Source organism: Eschrichtius robustus, chromosome 5 (genome assembly GCF_028021215.1).
Source record: "Eschrichtius robustus isolate mEscRob2 chromosome 5, mEscRob2.pri, whole genome shotgun sequence".
Lineage (NCBI taxonomy): Eukaryota > Metazoa > Chordata > Mammalia > Artiodactyla > Eschrichtiidae > Eschrichtius > Eschrichtius robustus.
In genome coordinates, this window is record NC_090828.1 from 3,301,764 (window position 1) to 3,326,044 (window position 24,281).

The 24,281-nt window shown below is 46.6% G+C and overlaps 1 protein-coding gene across 27 annotated transcripts in view; it reads right to left on the reverse strand.

Moving 5' to 3' along the window:
• Positions 1-24,281, reverse strand: part of LRRFIP1 (LRR binding FLII interacting protein 1) — a 147,209-nt gene that overhangs the window by 76,579 nt on the left and 46,349 nt on the right. The window contains exon 1 of one of the 27 annotated variants that reach the window (XM_068544168.1): positions 9,983-10,411. The exons of 21 other annotated variants lie outside the window; for them this stretch is intronic. In XM_068544168.1, the coding sequence (XP_068400269.1) occupies positions 9,983-10,048 (66 nt within the window). In that variant the 5' untranslated portion in view covers positions 10,049-10,411. Of the gene's footprint in view, positions 1-9,982; positions 10,416-24,281 lie in introns of those variants that run through there. 5 more of the 27 variants (XM_068544144.1, XM_068544149.1, XM_068544169.1 and 2 more) reach the window with 5 other exon arrangements.

Here is a 24,281-nt window from a genome sequence, read left to right on the forward strand (position 1 = left end):
TTGAGCACCTTTTCATGTGCCTGTCGGCCATCCGTATGTCTTCTTTGAAGAAATGTCTATTTAGGTCTTCTGTCCATATTTTGATTGGGTTGTTTGTTTTATTGAGTTGTATGAGCTGTGTGTATATTTTGGATATTAAGCCCTTGTCGGTCGCATCCTTTGCATGTATTTTCTCCCAGTCCGTAGGTTGTCTTTTCCTTTTGTTTATGGTTTCCTTTGCTGTGCAAAAGCTTTTAAGTTTAATTAGTTCCCATTTGTTTATTTTTGCTTTTATTTCTTTTGCCTTGGGAGACTGCTTTTGGGAGATCTAAGAAAATATTGCTATAATTTGTCAGAGAATATTTTGCCTATGTTCTCTTCCAGGAGTTTTATGGTGTCATGTCCTATATTTAGATCTTTAAACCATTTTGAGTTTATTTTTGTATACGGTGTGAGGGAGTGTTCTAATTTCACTGATTTACATGCAGCTGTCCAGTTTTCCCAGCACACTTGTTGAAGAGACTGTCTTTTCTCCACTGTATATTCTTGCCTCCTCTGTTGTAGATTAATTGACCGTAAGTGTGTGGGTTTATTTATGGGCTCTCTATTCTGTTCCATTGGTCTATATGTTTGTTTTTGTGCCAATATCACGCTGTTCTGATTACTGTAGTTTTGTAGTACTGTCTGAAGTCTGGTAAGGTTATGCCTCCAGCTTTGTTCTTTTTCCTCAGAAGTGCTTTGGCAATTCTGGGCCTTCTTTGGTTCCATATAAATTTTAGAATTATTTGTTCTAGTTCTATGGGTATTCTGTCATGGGTATTTTGATAGGGATTGCATTAAATCTGTAGATTGCTTTGGGTAGTATGGCCATTTTAACAATATTAATTCTTCCAGTCCAAGAGCATGGGATATCTTTCCATTTCTTTGAATCATCTTCAGTTTCCTTAATCAACATTTTATAATTTTCAGCAGATAGCTTTTATTACCACCTTGGTTTAAGTTTATTCCTAGGTATTTTTTTTTGACGTGATTTTAAACAAGATTGTTTTTTTACTTTATCTTCCTGATACTTCCTTATTAGTGTAAAGAAATGCAACAGATTTCTGTATATTAATCTTGTATCCTGCTGCTTTGCTGAATTCATTTATTAGTTCTAACAGTTTCTGTGTGGAGACTTTAGGGTTCTCTATATAGAGTATCATCTCATCTACAAATAGTGACAATTTTACCTCTTCTCTTCCAATTTGGATACCTTGTATTTCTTTTTCTTGTCTGGTTGCTATGACTAGGACTTCCAATACTATGTTGAATAGAAGTGGTGAGAGTGCGCATCCTTATCTTGTTCCTGAATTTAGCGGGAAGGCTTTCAGCTTTTCACCACTGAGTGAAAACCCACTGGCTGTGGGTTTGTCGTAAATGGCTTTTATTATGTTGAGACATGTCCCCTCTGTAACCACTTTGGTGAGAGTTTTTGTCATGCATGGAATGTTGAATTTTGTCATATGCTTTTTCTGCATCTATTGAGATGATCATGTAGTTTTTGTCTTTCCTTTTGTTGATGTGGTGTATCACATTGATTGATTTGCATATGTTGAACCATCCTTGCAACCCTGGAATGAATCCAACTTGATTATGTGTATGATCCTTTTTATGTATTGTTGTATTTAGTTTGCTAATATTTTGTTGAGGATTTTTGCATCTATATTCATCGAAGATATAGGCTTGCAATTTTGTTTTTTTTGTAGTGTCTTTGTCTGGTTTTGGTGTCAGGGTGGTGGTGGCTTCACAGAATGAATTTGGGAGTGTTCCCTCTTCCTTTCAGTTTTTTTGGAATAGTCTGAGAAGGATACCTATAATAAGTTCTTCCTTGTATGTTTGGTAGAATTCCCAAGTGAAGCCATCTAGTCCTAGACTTTTGTTTGCAGGGAGGTTTTTTGTTTGTTTGTTTTTAATTACAGATTCTATTTCACTTCTAGTAATCAGTCTGTTCAAATTAGCTGTTTCTTCCTGACTCAGTTTTGGCACGCTGTTATGTTTCTAGAAACTTGTCCATGTCTTCTAGGTTGTCCAATTCGTTGGCATATAACTGTTCATAGTATTCTCTTATAATTCTTTGTATTTCTGTGGTCTCAGTTGCTATTTCTCCTCTTTCATTTCTTATTTTGTTTATTTGGGTCCTCCCTCTTTTTCTTCTTGGTGAGCCTGCCTAGAGGTCTGTTGATTTTGTTTATCTTTTTAAAAAACCAGCTCTTGGTTTTATTGATCTTTTCTATTTTTTAATCTCTATTTTATTTATTTCCTCTCTGGTCTTTATGATTTTCCTGAGTTGACTTTGCTACAGGAAGTGGCAACAGCTACCAACTTTTGTTTTCTATGTAAACCCCCAACTCCTCATATGCAGTAGATTCTAAAAATAGTTTGCTATTCAAAGCAACCAAGCAGACTGGGCAATGCGTTCTCCTGCACAGGCAGGAACAGGAGAGGGAGCGTATACCAGCTGGCAGCTCAGAAACAGTGGCGATCCTGGCCTCTGTACCACATGTGTCCACTGCCCCCGCGTCCCTCAGCTGCCACGTGCATTTTACTCCACTCTCAACATCTCATCTTTCCAAACCCCTCGCTCAGGCAATCACGGTAAGTTCCCCCACGAGGGGGCCTGCTCTTTTCAGCCATGACTGTAATTATGATGGCCACGGAGAAGAAGGCACTGTGGGATGACAGTTGTCAATGGGGGAAGGGCCAACGCTTGAGAGGGCATTCTGGAACTGTTGTGGGGGGGGGGGTGCTGGGAACTCACAGTGATTGGAGGAGGGGACTAATGGCATTTAGGGGGCAGGGCATGGTATGCCAACCATCCTGTACTCAGGCCCGCACAATGAGGAACTTTCCCATTGGCTACTCAAGCAGATAGAAAAACCACATTATAACTTTCAGACCTACAAATTCATTCCAACTCACTTATAAATTCAAAATACATTCTGAGTAGTTTTAACATACACTGAATATTCCAGGAATGCAATCTGCATGGAAATCAAGGGAAGATCACACATGGCTTTGTTCAGAACCTTCCCAAGAGTTACTCTCAATATTCACATTCTGTCACTGCAATTTACTTTCATTTTATTTCTTTTTAATGTTACAGTTAAAACATTATATTGACTTGAAATTATGTGTGAAGGGAGATTTTACCACCTAGGAACTTCATTTCAGGTTAGTAATAAGGATGTTAAAAACTTGTTATAAAAAAGGGGCATTGGGTCTGACAGAGCTGCAAACCACAGTTTTAAAACTTCGGGGTGGGATGGGGGGGAATGAACCCCTCTACTGCACGGCCATGCTTGTTGAAACAGCCCAGCCACAGGTTCAGGGCACAGGTCTGGGGGCCAGTGCTTAAGCCACAAAATAAACAAGACACGTTATCAATTTTACTTGACGATTTGGAGGACATAAAGTTAAGGACTAAATTTTAACTGGTTATTTAAAACACTATGCTTCCATCAAAATCAAATCAGATGACTTATGGACTGTAAAATGATCACAGAATTTTATGATAAAACAGCAGCCTTCAACGAAGCCTCTACCTCGCAAGGCCACTTTACGTCACTGCTTGTTAGGAGCCGGCTCGTGGGGGACCAGGTGGAAAAGCCACCTCTCGCGGCTGTGACTGTGGTGTTCTCAGCGGGGCCCTGAGTTTCCGAAGACAGAGACTGTCCAGAGAGGGGTCTCAAGACCAAGCTACCAGCGCCGGCTCTGTTGCTGACCCATTATGTGAACTTGGACAAACTGCATCACTTTTGAACACTAGCCCTCAATACCGGGGGGCAAGGGGACCAGGTGACGTGATCTCTGGGTGCTCCCTTTGCCTCTGAAATGCTATGTCTCTACACTGGGGTGAATTCTTTGCACCCTGAGACTGTCCGTAGAGTTCTCTTTCCCCATTTTGCTACTGGAAATCTCCTGACTTTGCTTCTCGGAAAAACATACCAGAATAACAAACATTTTAATCAGGAACAAAATTATTCATGTTCCTTTATCGAGAGCAGACTAATAACATTTACCTATTCAAACTTCGCAACACAATCTTTGGCTTAACAACGACCCACACTCAAGCTGATGAATAAAAACAGTGCACAGGGCTTCCCTGGTGGCGCAGTGGTTGAGAGTCCGCCTGCCAATGCAGGGGACACGGGTTTGAGCCCTGGTCTGGGGGGATCCCACATGCCGCGGAGCGACTAGGCCCGTGAGCCACAACTACTGAGCCTGCGCGTCTGGAGCCTGTGCCCCGCAACAAGAGAGGCCGCGATAGTGAGAGGCCAGCGCACCGCGATGAAGAGTGGCCCCCGCTTGCCACAACTGGAGAAAGCCCTCGCACAGAAACGAAGACCCAACACAGCCATAAATAAATAAATAAATAAATAAAATTTAAAAAAACAACAAAAAAACAGTGCACACACAGGGCTTCCCTGGTGGCGCAGTGGTTGAGAATCTGCCTGCCAATGCAGCCGACGCGGGTTCGATCCCTGGTCCGGGAAGATCCCACGTGCTGTGGAGCAACGAAGCCCGTGCGCCACAACTACTGAGCCTGCGCTCTAGAGCCCGCGAGCCACAACTACTGAGCCCGCGTGCCTAGAGCCCGTGCTCTGCAACAAAGAGAAGCCACCACAACGAGAAGCCCGCACACCGCAACGAAGACCCAATGGAGCCAAAAATAAATAAAATTAATTAATTTAAAAAAAAAACAAAAAACAGTGCACAGCATCTCCCATGCAAATAAAGTTCTCTTGTTGTTAATACATCTAAAATTTTTTTCTGAGATGAGCGGTGCTCACACTTCCTTCAACAGTCTCAACACACTGGAGTTACAAGCGAGGGCGTGATGGCCACAAATGACCTTGTGTGTGCCCGGCAGGACCGACGGGTGACAGGCAAGAGCGGCCTGGCCTCACCTGTGCAGCTCTCCAGGTGACAGGTGCCCTCCAGCCAATGCCTGCGGGCTCCATACCCTTCACTTCACCTGCTCCACTCAGGGTCTTCCCTGCCAACTCCACACCTTTCAGGTGACACAAAACACTAACACTGTTCCTTCTCGGAATAAGGCTGGACCCTCCGGCAGCTCCACACTTTCCCACGTAGGCCGCACACGACTACTGACAGCCTTTCCTATGCTCAAGTGATTCTCCTGGAACCGGCTAGGAAAGAGCCGGAAGCCGTCATTTCCATCCTCAACAAGCTCGTCTGTCTGGACGGCGGGGAGGAGCTCTACAGCACACAGGGATGAGGCTGGTGCCCAGCAGCTCCCAGCGTGGCGTGACACAAGTGACAGCTAAAAAGGTGGTACAGTACGAAAAACAGAAAAACAAAAATTTCTGCAGCTCTGCCATTTCTACTATTCCTTTCCTTATTTAGAAAAAATACAGTTCATTGAGTGTTCTTTTGTCTGAAAAACTACCAGAAATAGAAAGGAAACGTTAATCCAATGAAGACTTCTCAGTACGCACTCCGGAGCAAAGTCTTGTGTCCTAACAGGCTGCCTTAGTAAAAAGAAACCCTTCAGCCCTGATACTGGGGTTGTGAGGCCCCAGGGCTGCAAAAGAGAGCCTGACAAGAGCAGTGATACTCGCTGACTGCCTGCCAGACCTGCCCGAGCATCGTGTACGGTGGTGACATCATCAGCACAAGCTCTGAAGCAGCAGGGCTGGGTCTGAACTGGCCCCACTGCCTGCTGGCTGTGTGGCCTTGGGAAAGTCCCCTGAACTTTCTGAGCCCGTTTTCTCTTTATGTGTTAAGTGGAGATAACGAAACTACCTCTGAGGTTATGCAAGGGGAAGGGAAGACTTCTACAGAAAACACTTAACAGGGCTGACACGGCAGGGGTTTGGGAGATGCTACCTACTGTTATTACCTACACAGTGTCTTCTACAACGACAGTGTGAATTCAGCTCACAGGAGGTTTAAAAGCACCAGAAGAAGACAAGCATGCTGAAGCACTCACCAGGAGAAAGAGTGCTGGGGAAATTTCAGAGGACATAGGTGGAGATTCCCCACCCACACCAAAAGCCCACTCCTATTTCTCTTCCCACAGGAAGACTACACACCCACTGGCCAGAGATAATAAAACAGATGTGAGGATCAGAAAAGATGGTGCTTTGATAAGCTCTATTACACAAACATATAAATGAAACATTGTAGTTAAAACGAAAAGTAAATCTTCCTTATAGTAATTTAAACTACAACTAGAGTAGTTGTACTTTAGCGTCCAAACAAAACTATTTATACGGCTTTAAAGTTGTCAAGTTACAGTATTAAGGAGAAAACCACTTGAAACTCTGGCCCTCCCCCAAAAGAATACATGACGCGCAGAAAGGGGATTTTAGAGGTGGTCTGCAATCAAACACATGGCAATTCTGAATCACTTAATCTTGGATGTAGTCAAAATAGTGCTTTGTTTAACTTAGAAGAAAGAAGTTCATTTACTTAATTTTATCTAGACTGTCTGAATAATGAAAGTTCTGGTAAATCCATTCCATGAAAATATGGAAATAAGCTGCTTTAAAACACACACACACAGACTAAAATTTGGGTGGCCCAGAGTAAAAGCAGTAAAGTAATAAATATTCCTCTTCTCCCTGACCCACGTCTAACATATATTGAGATGTAACAGGCTTATTGCCTTAACAGGTTAGTATTTCGAACCTTATGGCCAATGGAGCTCCAAGATTAAAACTTTTAAATATGATCAGATATTTCGGAAACATTGGCATATGAGTAACTAGTCATAAACATTTCCTTTCAATAAAGATGTTTAATAAATAAATAAATAAATAAATAAAGTCTGTGGGTTCTGGAAAAAAAAAAAAACACATTTCCTTTGCTGAGTCACACAGCCTGATTTTTCAGGGATAAGAATTTCCTCTTGAACATTGCCTTTTGAGGAGCAAACACAGCGCACCAACATGTGGCCTCATAATTCTGTAGAAACTAGATAAGAACCAAACTCTAATCAGGTAATACACCAATCAACTTTGCCTGAAAACACTTCAGCCGCTATAAATAACTCGATTTCCTGTGCTCACTGTAAGTGGCAGTTTAGACGGCAGGGTTGACAAAAAGTTTGCTAAGGAGGCTTCCACTACTTTGATATTAGTTCAGGCTGAACAGAAACTAACCCTTAAAGAAAAAGGGAAGTTGAGTCTCCATCTTTGCCCTAGTGGGACACTCTTGCTACTATGAGAAAAGACCTAACTTAACTGTTTTTATACCTTAACTGTTTGGGGAAATGATTCACCTAAAGCAAACCATGATTCCAATGCTCAAAGGTCTTCTGTTGAGCCCAGCAGGGTCAGCCCCCCAGCACTGTGTTAACCCCCCCGCCCCGTTCATCCACATGTCCCCTCGCCACCGGGACCTGGGGACCTGCGCACTGGTACCTACAGTAAGATGAGACTTGGGGGTCCACGTTCTACCCTGACAGCCTCTCTCAGGATGGGGCTGGTCGTCTGGGAGGACTTAGTGCTAATCAGTATGTGGAAAACGACCAGAGGTGACACAACCCGACACGAACATGGGGAAGTTACAAAAGTTAAAGAAACATGGTTTCTACACTGTCCTCTCCTGCAAGGAGCCTGGACTTCCTGCTCGGATCCTGCTTTTTTCTTGGCCCCGTGAGATGGAGCTGGACGAATCCATCTCCTCCTGCCAACCCCAGCTCTGGCCTCACACCCAGGTGGCCCCGGCCCTCCTCCTCCCCGGAGACCCCTGATCCCGGGACACAGGGTCTCTGGGCGCAGGACACAAGCCGGCACAAGCCAGTCTGAAATGCCCACCGTTCTCCCGCTGGAACGCTACCGCCCAGGGTGGCTGCTGGGCCACTCCTTCTGACACGTCCCACCCCACTGGCCCTTCAGCAACCGTTTCCTTTTCAACCATTAACCTCAGAAAACAGTTCTGCTCTAAAAAAGTTTTTGCTGCTATTTACTTAAGCAAGTTCACAATTGATTACTGAAAACCCCTAGGACCAAATGTGTTTCAGAACTCAACATTTTTGGATTTTAGAAAGGTAACAAGATGCATACACCATATATTCTGTAACAACCCAGAGTAACAGGCCTTAGTCAAGAACCTTAACACGCCGGCAGAGAAATGTACGAATATTCACACTAAGAAGAATAAAGACTGAAAATAGCCTCCCATCAGCCAAATGGGACCTGGGGACCTTGGCACAGATACCTACAATAAGATGAGACTTGGGGGCCGCGAATAGCCTCCCATCACTGCCAAATGAATCCTGCTAACAACTTACAAAAAAGAGAAACAACTTCTGATTTTCAGAGCTTACTGGATCCTGGAACTGGGGGTAGGAGAAGGTGGGCTGTGCCCACCGAGCACCTCCTCAATCAGCAGCTGTTCCGGTCTCTTCTGTCACCAACTCCCAGCAGCATCTCTGTGAAGCATGCATCTCAACCAGATCCAGTCCCAGGGTTAAGTTAAGGGTTAATGAGACGGTGCAGCCAGCGCCTTCGGGTGACAGGTGTTATTTCTACTCCTGCCTCTGACGGCACGGTGCTCCCTTCCTCACATCCTGTTCTCCATGGTCACTCTTTTCTTCTCCTTGCCCAGCAGTTCATTCCTCTGAGCTCAAATCTTGCCCAGGATTAACATCAGCCTGTTCTTGCCATCTATGGTTTGCCTAGGCGGCTCCTTGGGAGCTTGGGCATCTCTCAGCGGCATTCCCATCCTTCTTTCTTCCAAGGGCCCTTCCCTGATGGTGATTCAAGGATCTCTCTGTAGGTTCCCAACTAGGTTAAGGGGTAGGAACCAGCTCCAAAGGTCTGGTCCGGGGGTGGAACGTTAAGTCAGGTCAGAGGAGCACACTAACGAGAACCTTAAAAATATCCACCTGACTGTCCTCGGCAAGGAATGTAATTTTCAAGTGCGTATTCATCAGAATCTGTTTCTACACCCCTCTCTGGTGTTGACTGGGAAGCTCAGGGCGGGGCAGTCTTACTCATCTTGAATCTTCCACAAACACTCAGTAGGTGATTAATTCCTACCTGGTGAAGGAGTGATTATTTGGGGTTCACACTTTTATCAAGGTTCCACACAGGCCGGATAAAGTGGAAATCTACGGTCTCTCTCTCCCTGTCTGCAGTACTAACTTAATGATGTGCTTCTTTTCCAAACTGCGCCCTTTCACCTTTAAATATTCCCATTCGTCATCAACCACAAGCCACATGAAAAGGGGTAGTTACAAACCTTCCCCACCTCACCCCCTGCCCGATTTTAACACCAAACTACTCCCACATCCATGGTTCCAACGCTGGGTGTTGAGCCAAATAACTGCAAAATCCCCCAGAGGGAGGATCCCCTCCGGACCCGGAGACCCCAGGAGACCAGCCAAAGTGGATCTGGGAACTGGGGTCCTCGGGGGAACTAGAGAAACCGGGTGCAACCCATTGGTTCTAAGGCCCAGCGCAGGGTAAGTGCTCCAAGCCACCCAGCCACTGGGGGTGCCAGCCTCAGAGTGAGGGCACCGTCTCTGGGCACCAGTTCCTAGGTGCTGTATTTTGTAAAACATCAAACTAGCAGTTCTGGGCGAAACTCTAGACCACGCGCAGGTCTCACACCTCGGCTGGATCCGCGGCCGAGTCACGCAGTTGGGCAGAGCCCGTCAAAAGGCCGTAACTGCGGGCAGAGGGGACCAGACGAAGTTCCTTTCCGTCCGGCTGAGGGGCGCTGCCCAGGGAAATGTGCTTTCCAGGGCGCAAGAGGGGGTCAGTGCACACCGAGCCGCGAACTGAACCGAGAGCAGGCCACCCCCCCGCTCATGCTCGCGTGGGGACGTTCGTTTAAGGGGGTCCCCGGCCAGGCGAGGCAGCCCCACACCTCCCCGGGGCACAGATGATTGCGGCGGAAGGTGCCGCCTGCCCTTGGCCCCTAGAACATCAACAAGGACCAAACACTGGCAATCGGAACCAAAAGTTTCGAAAATGTGTCTTCTTCTTACCAGTCTCTGAGCTTCTGGGCTCAGACAGTCTATTTCCTGGTTCTGCGCGGCCGCAGGGTTGGTCATCCTGCCGGCTGCAGGTCCACCTTCTCACACAGCAGGGAAAGGGAACCAACGCCCGGCTCCCCGGATCCGCGGGCGGACCGGCTCTCAGCGCAGCCGCATGCCGAGAACGGCGGGGCTACTGCCCGGAGACAAATCCGCGCGTCGGGACGGGAACCTCGCCCTTCCCGAGGCGGAGGCGCGCCTCCGCGGTTCCGGGGCTGGGGCGCGGCCGCAGGGGCGGGGCGCAGGTGGCCGGAGCCCGGGAGCCCGCGGGCCTGGGGTGGCGGCGCCCGGGAGAAGAGGAGCTGGGGCCGCCGCCAGCCCTCCACCCACGAGGGTCCCGCCCGCCCCGTTCTCAGCGCGCGCTCCTCCCCGCGCCCCAGCGCCGCGGTTATTAATCACCACCCAGCCCTCCTCCGCCCCCCACCCGAAAGGCGGTGGGGAAAAAGGACCCCAGCCGGCCCCGCCCACAGCCCCGTCGGCCGCCCACCCACCCGCCGAGAGAGGGCGAGGGGAGAGGCCTCGGAGGACGTGGGGGAGTGGGGAGGCGCCCGCGCGTGGCCTGGGTCGCCCTGGGGAGGAGCCTGCGCGGGGGCGGGTTCTGCGCGAGGGGCGGGGTCCTCTGGGGGAGGAGCCAGAGCGGGGCGGGGTCCCCGGGGCGGGGCCCGCGCGGGGGCGGGGCGGACTGCCCCGCCAGACCCCGCCCCCGTCCCCCTCGCCGTCGGTGCTGGGCTCCCGCCCCAAGGTGTTCTCCAAATTCAGGCCGAAGTGAGCTTCTGCGGCCGCGACGACCTCGCCTTGGCCCCGCAGCACCTGCTGGTCGGGGTACCCAGCTAACGCGTCACCCGGAGAAAGGGCCGGCTTCCAGGGCGCCCACACCGCGCGGCCCGCGGCGGTGAGAGCAAGCATCCGAGGGCCGGGTGCGGCCCCGCCCGCCTCCCCCTCCGCAAGCGGCGGCGAAGAACGCGGTTTGGCGCGGATGCGGCGTCTCAGAGCCGGGGGGCTGCACCGGCCAGGGATCCGGCGGGAGGTCGTGCGGGGCAGGGACCGATCCGAGGTCCCCGCCGGGCGCCGCGCGGGGAGGGCGCGGAGAGGAGCGTCCAGCGGGGGAACGGGGCCCCGGCCGCCCAGCACGCGCCTCCTGCAGCCGCAGAACTCGCGTCGCTCGTTCTTTAGAAGTCCTACATGCAAAGCAACGAAACGTCTCCTGACCTCGCCAGGCCGAAGCAGAAGCGACGGGCAGGAAGCGACGCAGATTTCCATCGGAATGCCAACCTGCCCCGGCCCAGCCCGCTGCCTGTGGCGCCTGGAAGCTTCCCGCGCCCCCCGCCTCCTACCCTGCGTCCAGGCGGCCCCGGGCCCTTCCTGCCCATGCCCTGGGGGCACGTTTTCGGAGGTCGTTCTCAGAAAGACCACCTCCCCGCCCCCGAAACGAGAACTTCAGAATAGAGCGGCTGGGCCTAATTCTCTGCAAAGGCGGCTCCAGCGAAAGCCTCGACAGACCGCAAATATACATTTAAATGTTACAGTCCCCCAGTTCCCCACTCTCTGCCCCACTCACCTCCTTCTCGGTAACACGTTAGCGCAAGGCCCGTGTGCACTCGCCTTCCCGCTCTGGCTTCAGGGCAGGGGGCTCTGGAAGGAAGGGTGTATGTGTCGGGGGGCGTAGGGGGGTGGGGAACAGAGAAGGTTCTGAGGGACCGAGGTCCTAACCTAGGAGAGAGTAGGGACAGCAGAAAAGCAAGGCCGAGTAAAGACCCGAAGTGGCCTCTGCGGGAGAAACAGCAGGATTCCACTCTGATGAGCGGGAACACAGCGCCGAGCCTTGCCGGATAGCAGCGTTAGGTTGGCAAGAATAACTTTCAGAGAGATTGAAATGCATACCTTTAATACCTTGTTTTCTTGCTATGACACTTTTAAAATATGTCAGTGCGTTACAGTTCTTGATTCTATAGAGTTAAACTAGTTGGCAAAAATAATTTTAAGCTGTTCTACATAAACAAGTATGGGACTTAGGGAATCTATGGTGGAAAGCAAAGATGATTTTCGTTAAGAGCTCCACAGATGAGAATGATAGCCAGTTAATAAAATCGCCTTCTGGGAGTCTTCAGTTTGAATATTCTGATCTAGATAAGCAAATTCTAGAGCTACTTGCCACCTGGAACCTTATGACCACATCTCCCTGAGCAGGGCACAGGGAACAGGCTTCTTTTGTCCTGTCACAGGGCAATGCCTGTAGACACCTGCACCCTCCCCAGCTCCCAGGTGGCCGTCCAATGGCTACTTATCAGTTTTATGAAAACCACATAGGGAAGGGGTTAAGTGGCTCTGGAATTAAACCATCTGGCTCAGTTCTTGGCTCTGCCACTTACTGTGGGATCATGACTAAGTCATGTAGCCCCTGTGTCTCGAGTCTCATCTGAAACATGACAGTGATGATGAAAGTGCCCAGGGCGGAGGGGGGGACCCCCGCTGAGCGCAGTCAGGGGAGCCGCCTTGCTGCCCCTCAGCCCGCTCTCTTCTCCTGGCCTCCAGGCGCCCAGGCCTTCCTGCCCTTCTCCGCAGCGGGAAGGAAGCTGGGCAACGACAGGTTTAAATGGCTGAGAACCAGGAGAGATTGTGGGTAGCCCCAGAGAAGACAACAAACCCGCAGCCTCCACAAAAGCTGTGAGAGGGCCTGGCTGCAGGACACTATCATGGGGGAAGAAGCAACTGGTTGACTAGTTTTATTCCCAGGAACAAACTAACAATACCAACAATAAAATAATGACAGTAAAGGCACAAGAGATTTCTGATTCTACTAAGCAGTAGCAAATTAGAGAAAACTGCTTTGCTAACTTCCTTCTAGATGAGAGGCCTCTATGTTCTGACATGTGTTCCAGCCCAGCCGTACCGTGAAGATGGCTCAGACCCGTCCCAGCTGTAGGGAAATGTCAGTCTATATTTTAAGTGGTGCTGAATTCACACTTCTTGGTGTTACTTAGACCCGGGGGCCCCAGAACAAAGTGTAGAGGGTCCAGTTGCCTTCTGTTCATTTTGACATAAGTAGCTCTCTAGTGAAAAGGGCCCCTTAGGAAGCCCCTTCCCAGGCAGTCTCCACCCCCTTTGTTTAAACTCAGCAAGGCCACTTGGGAGGATGATTGCTGAGCGACTGGAGCCTACAAACGTGGTGCCGGGAAAGTCCACGCGGAAGTCAAAGAAAGTGACATTTTGCAGAACGGAAACCATGGACGGGCACTGGTATATTTTTACCCCAGTGCTCACACCTCTAAAGGCCACTCGGCCGAATAATCTAAATCCTTTAGCTTGAGGAAGACAAAACTAAAACCACCTAAGAGTGTCAGGTGAGAAGAAATCAGACAAGAAGCCCCAGGTTTTAAGTGTCAATCGACAGATGAAAGGATAAAGAAGATGTGGCCCATATATACAATGGAATATTACTCAGCCATAAAAAGAAACGAAATTGAGTTATTTGTAGTGAGGTGGATGGACCTAGAGTCTGTCATACAGAGTGAAGTTAAGTCAGAAAGAGAAAAACAAATACCGTACGCTAACACATATATATGGAATCTAAAGAAAAAAAAATGGTTATGAAGAACCTAGGGGCAGGACAGGAATAAAGATGCAGATGTAGAGAATGGACTTGAGGACATGGGGAGGGGGAAGGGTAAGCTGGGACGAAGTGAGAGAGTGGCATGGACATATATACACTACCAAATGTAAAATAGATAGCTAGTGGGAAGCAGCCGCATAGCACAGGGAGATCAGCTCGGTGCTTTGTAACCACCTAGAGGGGTGGGATAGGGAGGGTGGGAGGGAGACGCAAGAGGGAGGGGATATGGGGATATATGTATATGTATAGCTGATTCACTTTGTTAAAAAGCAGAAACTAACACACCATTGTAAAGCAATTATACTCCAGTAAAGATGTTAAAAAAAAAAAGAAGCCCCAGGTTTCCATCCTCAGAGAGGTTGGTGGAGAAACCCAGGGCGCCTTTGAATGGTCTGAGCAGCATGCGGGCTGGGGAGGGGTAAGGAAGCGGGTGGTCATCCATCCGGACTGCACCAGTGTGGGTCCAGGGTCTTTATATAAAGAGCCGTGAGGTCAATGACAGGTTCAGTTTTCCCTTCTTTAGGTCAAGATCCCACTTCTAGCAGGTGGACTCTATTTCCAGCCCCTTCCAAGCTGCTGGGCAGTCACTGACCTGCAAGCACCTAGTCACTGTTTAAACCCAGGGACTCTGTCCTGAGAGGGACCTTAGGTTTTGTGGAAGCTCTGACTGTCTCGGGCATTCCTAAAAGCCACCATGGATGTGGTGCTCTGAGCCTTCTCCACAAAAGTGTAATGTCCAAAATCTCAAAAGCAGTTCTCCGATGTGCAATAAGATTATGTGCAGGAACTTAATTTCTTAAGGGACCCCTAGAAGAGAACAAAAGGTAAGTAGAATGATCTAAATTTGCTCTAGGAACCTCAGACTCATAGCTAACCAGCAAATGCCACAACATTTAACCACTTTGGGGTCACACCCAAACTTGGTTTACTGGTCTTCATGGTGTTGGGCTGCTTCTGGGTTCACTAGCTTTGCCTCCTGCTGTGGTTGGTGCTAAGTGCTAGAGCAACGGAGACAAACCCTTCCAGGATGTAGCACAAGGCAGAGGGCAGGCAGGGGAGGGCAGAGTGGTTCCTGGCTGCACCCCTAGTTAATAACCCACACAAAGCCATTTTCCAAGTCACAGCCATAACAGCTGTTTTTCATGAACATGAATCCCTAGCCATACTGATTACAGCAGAATAAACATCTCCATATTACTCCTACAAACAGTGAGCTTACATGTATGTTATAACTTTAGATGGATCCTTCTGACTAATATAAAAACCACTTCATATTATAAAGCTGGTTCATGAAGTGATTACCGAGATTTGCACGGCACCTTTCAGTTTACAAAGCATTTTACACAGGCACACCTCAGAGACATTGTGGGCTCGGTTCCAGACCACTGCAGTAAAGTGACTATCACAATAAAAGGGAGTCACACGAGTTTTATGGCATCCCAGAGCATATAAAAGTTATGTCTGCACTACACTGTAGTCTTTTAAGCATGCCAGAGCATTGTGTCTAAAAAACAACGTACATACCTTAATTTAAAAATACTTTATCGCTAAAAAATGCTAATCATCATCTGAGCCTTCAGCAAGCCATAATCTTTTTGCTGGAGGAAGGTCTTGCCTCTGCGTCGGTGGCTGCTGACTGATCGGGTGGTGGGTGCTGAACGCTGGGGCGGCTGCGGCGATTTCCTAAAATAAGACAATGAAGTTCGCTGCATCGAGTGACTCCTCCTTTCACGAACGATGTCTCTGTAGCACGCAATGCTGTTTGATAACATTTTACCCCCAGTAGCACTTCTTTCAAAATTTGGAGTCCATCCTCTCAAACCCTGCCGCTGCTTTATCAACTCAGTTTATGAAATATTCTAAATCCTTTGTGGACATTTCAACAATCTTCACAGCGTCTTCCCAGGAGCAGATTCCATCTCAAGAAACCACTTTCATAGCAAATCCACAAGAAGCAATCCCTCAGTCATTAGCTTTATCAGGAGATTGCAGCAATTCAGTCCCATCTTCAGGCCCCACTTCTAATTCTAGCTCTCTTGCTGTTTCCACCACATCTGCAGTTATTTCCTCCACTGAAGTCTTGAGCCCCTCAGAGTCGCCCATGAGAGTTGGAATCAACTTCTCCCCAACTTCTGTTAATGCTGATATTTTGACCTCTTCTGGTGAATCACAAATGTTCTTAATGGTGTGTAGAATGGTGACTCCTTTTTAGAAGGCTTTTAATTGACTTTGCCCAGACCCATCAGAGGAATCACTACCCATGGCACCCATAGCCTTATGAAACATATTTCTTAAATACAAGGTTGCTACAAACCTTCTATTTGTAAAAAAACACAGTATCTTTGAAACACAATAAAGTGAAGTACAATAAAACGAGGTCTAGGCAGGTGTACACACATGGAGGCCCACAAAGGTTGTATAACTTGTCCACAGAGGCACATTGGCAGAGTGAAGTCAGGTTTTTAACCCAAGTCCCTGCTAAAAGTCCAAGCCCTTAGCATCCGGCGCACTGCCTGACACAGAGGTGCCCCCTCCCCCCAGCCACCCAGGGATCCTCACTGGGAACAGACTGTCACCAGACAGGCTGTCTCCCTGGGCTGAGCCTGGACCAATAAACCCATCTCCTGCTCCAAGGGTGTTGGCAAAGCAGTGCGCGTACCCAGGTGCAGGCCGTAGTTCGCTCTCCTGGTAAGACCCAGGGCACTGGTAGAAACATCAAATGAGGGAGCCAGTCCCTGCCTGCCATTCACAGAGAAAACTGTACCCCACAGTCAGCTGGCCCAGATCAGGCCCACGGTGAACTTGACACTCGGGCCTGGGTCCTGACTGCCTCCAGCGGACGGAAATATTGGGGGCAAGAGTGGCTAGAAAGCAAGAGAGCTCGTTTCTAGCATACAAACAGCTCCTGCTTACTGAGCACACACCATGTGTTGGGTGTCCTACAACCACATACTTCACACTCACCCTGCCTGTGACTCAGTTCTCACTCTCCCCGGAGACGATGAGTGGGCTCTTCCAGAATGGGAGCAGGTGCCCACCTCACAGATGGACGGATGGATGGATGGATGATTCTCCCAGGAAAATGGAGGACTTTGATAGTTTATCATTAACTCTCATTGATCTTAAGTATTTTATATTTTTGGTAGCAACTGAGAATAGAAACTCTCTTTTTAAAACGGCATGACTTTTGGATTTTTTTTTTTTTTTTTGCATAACTACCTGGCATGCAGCAATTCACCACACTTTTTTTGCATCTAGTATATATTTTGAAAATCCCTTTGGATTTTCTAAGGAAGGTGATGAGCTTGAGTTTTGGTTGGACTGAACTTGAAGTGGGGCAGAAAGCCTTGAGGAAGGTGTCCAACAGGCACTTTGGCACCAGAAGTATGAACCGGTTTAAGGTGATGATAAAAATGGTAGCATGCATATAACAGAAAAGAGGCTGAAGGAAGGAATCTGGGGACTCCTACATTTAATGAATAAGAGAGCGTCAAGAACAAGCCAAGACAGACAACGGGTAGTTAGGGAAACAGAAAATTAGAGGCGCCTTCTGGAAGCCACTATTCAGAAGGCTGGCGTGAATACTGGTGTTAAGGTAGATGGAGTGAAGAGGACAGGGTCGAGAAAGCCTTTAATTTGCAACTAGAAAAACACCGGCTATTGTATCCTCTTATTGAAATTCTACATTTAAGCATTTTCAATGGTTCATGCACACAAAATAAATGGCACGTTACAGCCTCGGAGGAAGACAGAATCTAGAAGGTTTTGGGTGGGGAGAGATTTGTTCATGTGTTCATCTGTTTTTAAGGATGGAAGAGACTTGAGCCAGTTTGGAGGCTGGAAAGTGGGAGTTAAAGGAGATTGAGCCAAAACAGGGTGGGCGTGTGGGAGACTGTTGACTAAGGGACAGTGGTGAGGGCGTTTCTGGACTTTCAGGATTTGGCCCGATTCTGAGCTAAATGGGGATGAGAAAACCAAAGTGGCCAGGAGAGGACAGATAACAAGAAGCACAGTCCTGGTGCAGAGACTGTGGACACAGAACTGAGGGACGAGGAAGGGTGGGAGTAGCAGAGATTGAAGGACCCGCCAGAGAGCCGCCTCTGGTCCAGCCAGGGTGATGCTGTTTTCAGTGCCTGAGCCCAGAGCCCTTCCACGGGGCTCCAGAAGGCCCAATAATGCTGCCGCAGGGTAAAATCTGTCCACATTTAAAATAATTTCTAACTTATTTTACTCTGGAATTAAGTTCATCTCCAAAAGTGTCCAGCAGTAAGTCTATAGCAATCTTGGAGGAGGGAGGGATGTATCCATTTTTTCAATCCATTCCTCAGAACTGTTGACCCTTAAGACCAGACCAGATGATCACAGAACCCCCCCCCCCCAATATATTGTGACTAAGGAAATGGCCACAAACACCTCCAATAAAGCACCTCTGAGGAAAACCAATTCTGTTTTTCATGAACATGACACACTGCAAATACCACCCAATTATTTTCTAAAAATACTGAGAACAAAACAACTCAAACCCATTACATATTTCTCAATCATATAGGAAAAGACTTTGAAAAGTCCCTGTAAGTCAACCCTAATGCAAAGAAAAAATATCTATATATGCACTCAGAATAGTCCATTTAAGAAACTTTTGATCAGAATAGATAGTAAAATAGGGAAATAGGCTTTACTTTCAACAATTGTATTCACTAGCTAACAGAACACCCCACTGATAAGAAATAAATGAAATGCTTCAAAATATATTTAGGAATATAAAATGATGGTTAAAAAAATAGAAGCAAAATTTCTTCTAGATGCTCACTGATTTATTTGGCTCTGGCCTCAGTAATCTTGCCTATGAGTTTAACATTCTAGGAGAGAGAGAATGTGCCTAACAATCAGAGCCATGAAACAAGTCTTTACCCTGCTAGCTGAAAAATCCAGAAATCGATCAGGCTACAAATGTGATTGACAAATGTCAGTCACAGAAAGGAAGTGCGGGGAACACAGGAGCTTATAATCTAAATTTAAACAGTACCCATAGCAAATAGGGAAATTTGAGGGCAGATAGGATGAATTCAAAGGTTTAAAATCCAGGCACTCCTACTAAACAGCTTGACTTGAAGACAACCTGACCTCAGGACAGACAAAAATATCAGAAGTAAGCAACCTTCCAACCTAAGGTACAGAAATTTCTAAAACAGCATCCCTAAAATAATCTTTCTCAGAAAATGAATTTTCCTAAAGGAAAATAAAGACTGTAACACACTTTAGCACAGCACTAAAAACACATGCCCCCACCCTAAAATAAGGGTTTTCCCCTCTGCGTTTTAGCCCCTGAAACAAAGGGCAAAGAAAAGTCATCAACTGTTAGCCTCCAGGAAAGTACCAGACTATGGGTACCTTTTTTATCATCAATCCATATGAACCAGATATCTTTCCAGCAGACTTAACATAGAACATAAAAGCCTCACCTTTGAAAAATGAAGATTTTAGATGAACTTCAAGAGAAGTTTAAGGAAGAGCGAAGAACAGCCATCTGGAGAGACGTGTTTAGCATGAGAGTGGAAATTCTGGAATAACAGGAGATCAAATAGCCACTCCTGACCACGTCACCTCTGAGTGCCAGCCGAGAGGTCAATTAAAGGCACCTTTTTACCGGCCACCTCACTGGGCAGCTTCGACCCGCCTACCTTAATGGAAGGGCGTGGTTCCCTAAGCCCATTGTAGATTTTCCAGATGCCTCTTCTGACCCGTGGGTTTGACTTTAGTTACTCAGATTACACTGAAGCCCCTTCCTCTTATCCCCACTTCTGTTGAGGCATTTGTATTAAATATGGGGTGAGACTTTATGCGGAAACTCTAATATAAATCTGGAGTAGGGTTTCTTAATAGCGGCACTATTGACATTTTGGGTGAAATAATTGTTTGTTGGGGGGCCGTCCTGTGCATCAGAGGACGACTAGCAGCATCCCTGGCCTCTACCCACTAGATGCCAGTAACGCTCTGCACCCTACCTGGATAACCGAAGGTGTCTCCAGACGTTGCCACGTGTCCTCTGGGAGGGAAAGAGAACCCTGTTGAGAACCCTTGATCTAGAGGGTTTGAGCCTTCATACAAGGTACCCACACCGTAGAAGGACACTGACTTACCAACTTACACAGACAAGGCACCTCAACAAATACACAGCTAAACATGCACAGAAATAATGAGCAAGACAGAAATATTTCAACACGTTCTCTAATGTCTGTAGCCCTCTTTTTTTTCAAGTAAGAACTCAAAAGCAGGGCTGGGTGCTGTAGTCAGGAAGAGCAAGGAAGTCAGCACCAGACACTGAAAGGTAGGAAGTGGGAGCCACAGGGTGGGAAGTTTGAGGCTGAGATTTCAGATGTGGTACAGTCATGCCAAGACCAAGGGTGTAATGGTGGAGGTGGGCTGGAAGGAAGAACATTGTGAGTGAGAAGGTCGAAGAACTGAGTGTTGCCTCCTGACCCTTTGGGAAGGCCCAATCAAAAAGGGGCAAATGGGCTTCCCTGGTGGCGCAGTGGTTGAGAACCTGCCTGCCGATGCAGGGGATGCGGGTTCGAGCCCTGGTCTGGGAGGATCCCACGTGCCACGGAGCAGCTAGGCCCGTGAGCCACAGCTACTGAGCCTGCACGTCTGGAGCCTGTGCTCCGCAACAAGAGAGGCCACGACAGTGAGAGGCCCGCGCACCGCGATGAAGAGTGGCCCCGCTTGCCACAACTGGAGAAAGCCCTCACACAGAAACGAAGACCCAACACAGCCAAGAATGAATAAATAAATAAATAATAATTAAAAAAAAAAAAAAAAAAAAAAAAAAGGGGCAAGTGACGGAGCGCAAAGCCAGGGCGGGGCCGCCAGCAGCCGGCACAGTCAACACAGCACAAAAGCCCTCAAACCTCCAAAGCAGAGGTTTGGGAGAAAAGCTGGTTGGAATCCCTGCTCTGTCGCTTACTAGGTCGCAGTTTCCGGCAACTCCTGTGACCTCTTCAGCTTCCCATGTGACACAGGAGAGACGCAGCCACTGGGGAGGTGGCAGATAAACGGTGGGACCCCAGGCTGGCACCTGCCACACACTCTGCCTGTTATTCTAAGGAACACAGATTAGTTTTCCTGCAGATAAGAGGCTCTGGAATTACAATTTACATACAGGTTTAGAGAAGCCATAGGTAGAGTCCCGAGTCACTTAATTGGCTCGGATTAGGTTTAAGGCTTTAGTGTCAGCATTTTTGAGCACTTGGAGCTCTGCCCTTTTTCTGGAACGTCCCACCTCCAAGCCCAGAATTTTGGGCTTATTGCTCTCCCCAGAGCCAAGCTTTTGGCATCGTTGGTCCTTAGACAAGTGTACTGTGAATACAACTCTGTACAAATGTACGAATGTAGACAAAGACTGGAAGGAAACGCAGTAAACAAAAGAGCTGCTCTATTTAAGTGATGGATTCGTGGGAATTTTATTGCTTTTCAGAATACCCTTAGATATTGTTTGAATGCTCTTTTTTTATATAATAGTTTAAGGAACTTGAACTTTATTCAGGTGGCAGTAAAGGACCCACTGAAAGTGTTTGAACAGGGAAGTAGGATTTTGTTGGAACAAAGAACCTGTAGGCTACAAAAAAGTTAAAAATCACCCTCATAATTCTTTTGCAAAAATTTCTTGGCTGGTCTCACTATTTATTCTTCCAGATTAGCTTCAGAGTCTACTTTTTAACTTTAAGCCAACCTTGTCCCCTAAACTGGGATTTTATTTGAATTACGTTATACTTATAAATTATTTGGGATGGATTAACATCTTTTTAATACCGAGTCTTCTAATTCAGAAACAAGGTAACTCTCTCTCCATTTTTTAATCTATGTCCTTCAGTATATTGTTATACTTTCTTTCATATAGGTCCTACATATTTCTTTATTCCTAAATGCTCTTTTGAATGGGATCTTATCTTCTTGCCATTATTTTAAAAAATTATTGTGGCATATGGGAATGTTATGGATTTTTTTTTTTTTGGAAGTAGGTAAACTTGTTCCCTGAACATATTTTTTAATTAATTAATTAATTAATTTTACCTTTTTATTTTGTATTGGAGTATAGTTGATTAACAATGTTGTGTTAGTTTCAGGTGTACAGCAAAGTGATTCAGTTATACATATACATGTATCTATTCTTTTTCAAATTCTTTTCCCATTCAGGTTGCTACATAATATTGAGCAGAGTTCCCTGTGCTATACAGTAGGTCCTTGTTGGTCATCCATTTTAAATATAGCCATGTGTACATGTCAATTCCAAACTCCCTAACTATCCCTTTCCCTCACCCTTACCCCCTGCTATGGATTTTTGTTTATATCATTACAAATTATTTCATTGAACTCTCAGTTTTAGACTGATTTTTTTGGATTAGCTATGTACATAATCTGCAAGTAGTTACAAATTGTATCTATTCCTTTTCAGTAGTTATACTGCCGATTTCTTTATCCTGTCTGAACATCAGAACTCCCATCATTATAATGTTACACTAGCCCTGGTCTGCCATCTCTTCTTAAATTGGATACTCTGAAATTAGGGAAGTAATAAGGACTCAGCAGCTTTGTGGGTTTGTGCTTGTACTGTAATAATACAGGACAGGACACCAGCCTTATTAGCATTTAAACAGCATTAAAGCTGCCTATAAAGTAAACAGAGAATTTGTTGTCAGTCACTTGATAAAGCCCCTGAAAGGAAAGAAATTATAGTCTCAGAACAAGACACTCTTGCCTAAAGGCCGCAATCTAATTTTGACCAGTAAAAGATAAACAGGCAAAGCGACTTGAAGAAAGATTAGTACTGAAGTCAGTGAAAAGTTTATTACTGTGAGTGTTACCATACAATTGTTTTCTGCAGGGAGAGGCCCTGTGGAGGGATGACACTCAGATTCTGGGGCCAACACTGCGTGGGCGGGAAGCCGAACCTCTGCCTAGAACTTGCTGTTGGTCTTGGGCCAGTTATATAACCTCTCTCTATGCCTCGGTTTCCTCATCTGTCAAATAGCAGTAACAATGGCACCTAGTTCATACCGTTTATAAGGATTAAATGAGTGATTATTCATAATCAGTATTTAAATAAATAAAATGCTGGCTGTGAGCATAGTGCTTGGTTCACAAAATGCACAATGTTACAAAGTACTTCAAGGCGCATTTCACCTAAATCTAACGTAACCAGTCACCATTTACAAAGGGATGTGGGAATTAACTTTTGTCCCAGACCAAGGGCCCCTCCCTCTTGCCTTCCGGCCCCACCCCACTGTGGCTTCTATCTCAGCCTGCATCTCTGCGGGCCGGAGCCCACAGCCTGCAGGGTACACCCTGGTGCAGGGGAAATATATGAACTTGTTAAGCCCCTGGAAGTGGAAGACTAACTGGAATTCTAAGTCGTGAGGCTCTAGTAGGAGCAACCATTATTACTCTTCTAGAACAAGTGGCCTGAACTTTGGGACAGTTATTGTCTTTCAGGCAACCAGTCACTTCCTAGTTGAGAGTTCTGCTACAGATGGCTGGACTTGACTGTGTCTGCAAAGAACGGTATTAGGCAATAGGAGCCCAAGAACTTCTCTTTTTTGGGCAAAGAGACTCTCTTACAGTACAATTTTTGAAAAAGAAGAAATTGTTCCACAGTGAAGCAACTAAGAGTTTTGAATAAAAATATTCCAAGTTTTCAGTTCTAATATTCTACGGTTATTTAAAATACTTGCCCTACATTTAAAATAAAATGTAATAGAACTATCTCTATCTTTCAGCATCTTTATCTCTGGAAGGAGGCAAAGGGGAGTAGGCAGTGAAGAACGGGAGAAATCAGGGAGAAACAGATACACTTGGGGGTGGGGGGAGTCAAACTCCAGTGGCTGCCTCCTGGTGGTCACCGGTAAGCATTCCCGAGGGGCCTGCGCTAAAGGTTTCATGTTGGCTTAAAAATGTCAGACAACCCAAGTGTCCACTGATAGATGAATGGATAAATACATGTGGTGTATCCATACAATGGAATATTACTGGGCCTTAAAAAAAGGAAATTCCGATACATGCTGCAATGTGGATGAAGCCTTGTAAACATTATGCAAAGTGAAATAAGCTAGATGCAAAAGGACAAATATTGTATGGTTTCACTCACATGAGATACCTACAATTGTCAAATTTATACAGAAAGTAGAAGGTGGTTGCCAGGGGCTGGAGGGGACATAGGAATGAGATTTAGTGTTTAATGGATACGGTTCCATTTGGGAAGATGAGAAGAGCTCTGGAGATGGATAGTGGTGATGGTTGCACAACAGTGTGAATGTACTTAATCCTACTGAACTGTACACTTAAAAATAGTTAAGATGGTGAATTTTATGTTACGTGTATTTTACCACAATAAAAAATAATTTATATTAAAACTTTTACACTGTAAGAAAGTGGCCAAATTGACCTTGCAGTATCTACTTTATGGCATCCCTTCTGGCTATAAAAATGGTGTCTATGATGAGTATGTAATAGAATGCAAAATGCTTATGACAACGTTGAGTGCACACACACACACACACACTCAGTACACACACACACACTCAACACACACACACACTCAGTACACACACACACACTCAACACACACACTCAGTACACACACACACT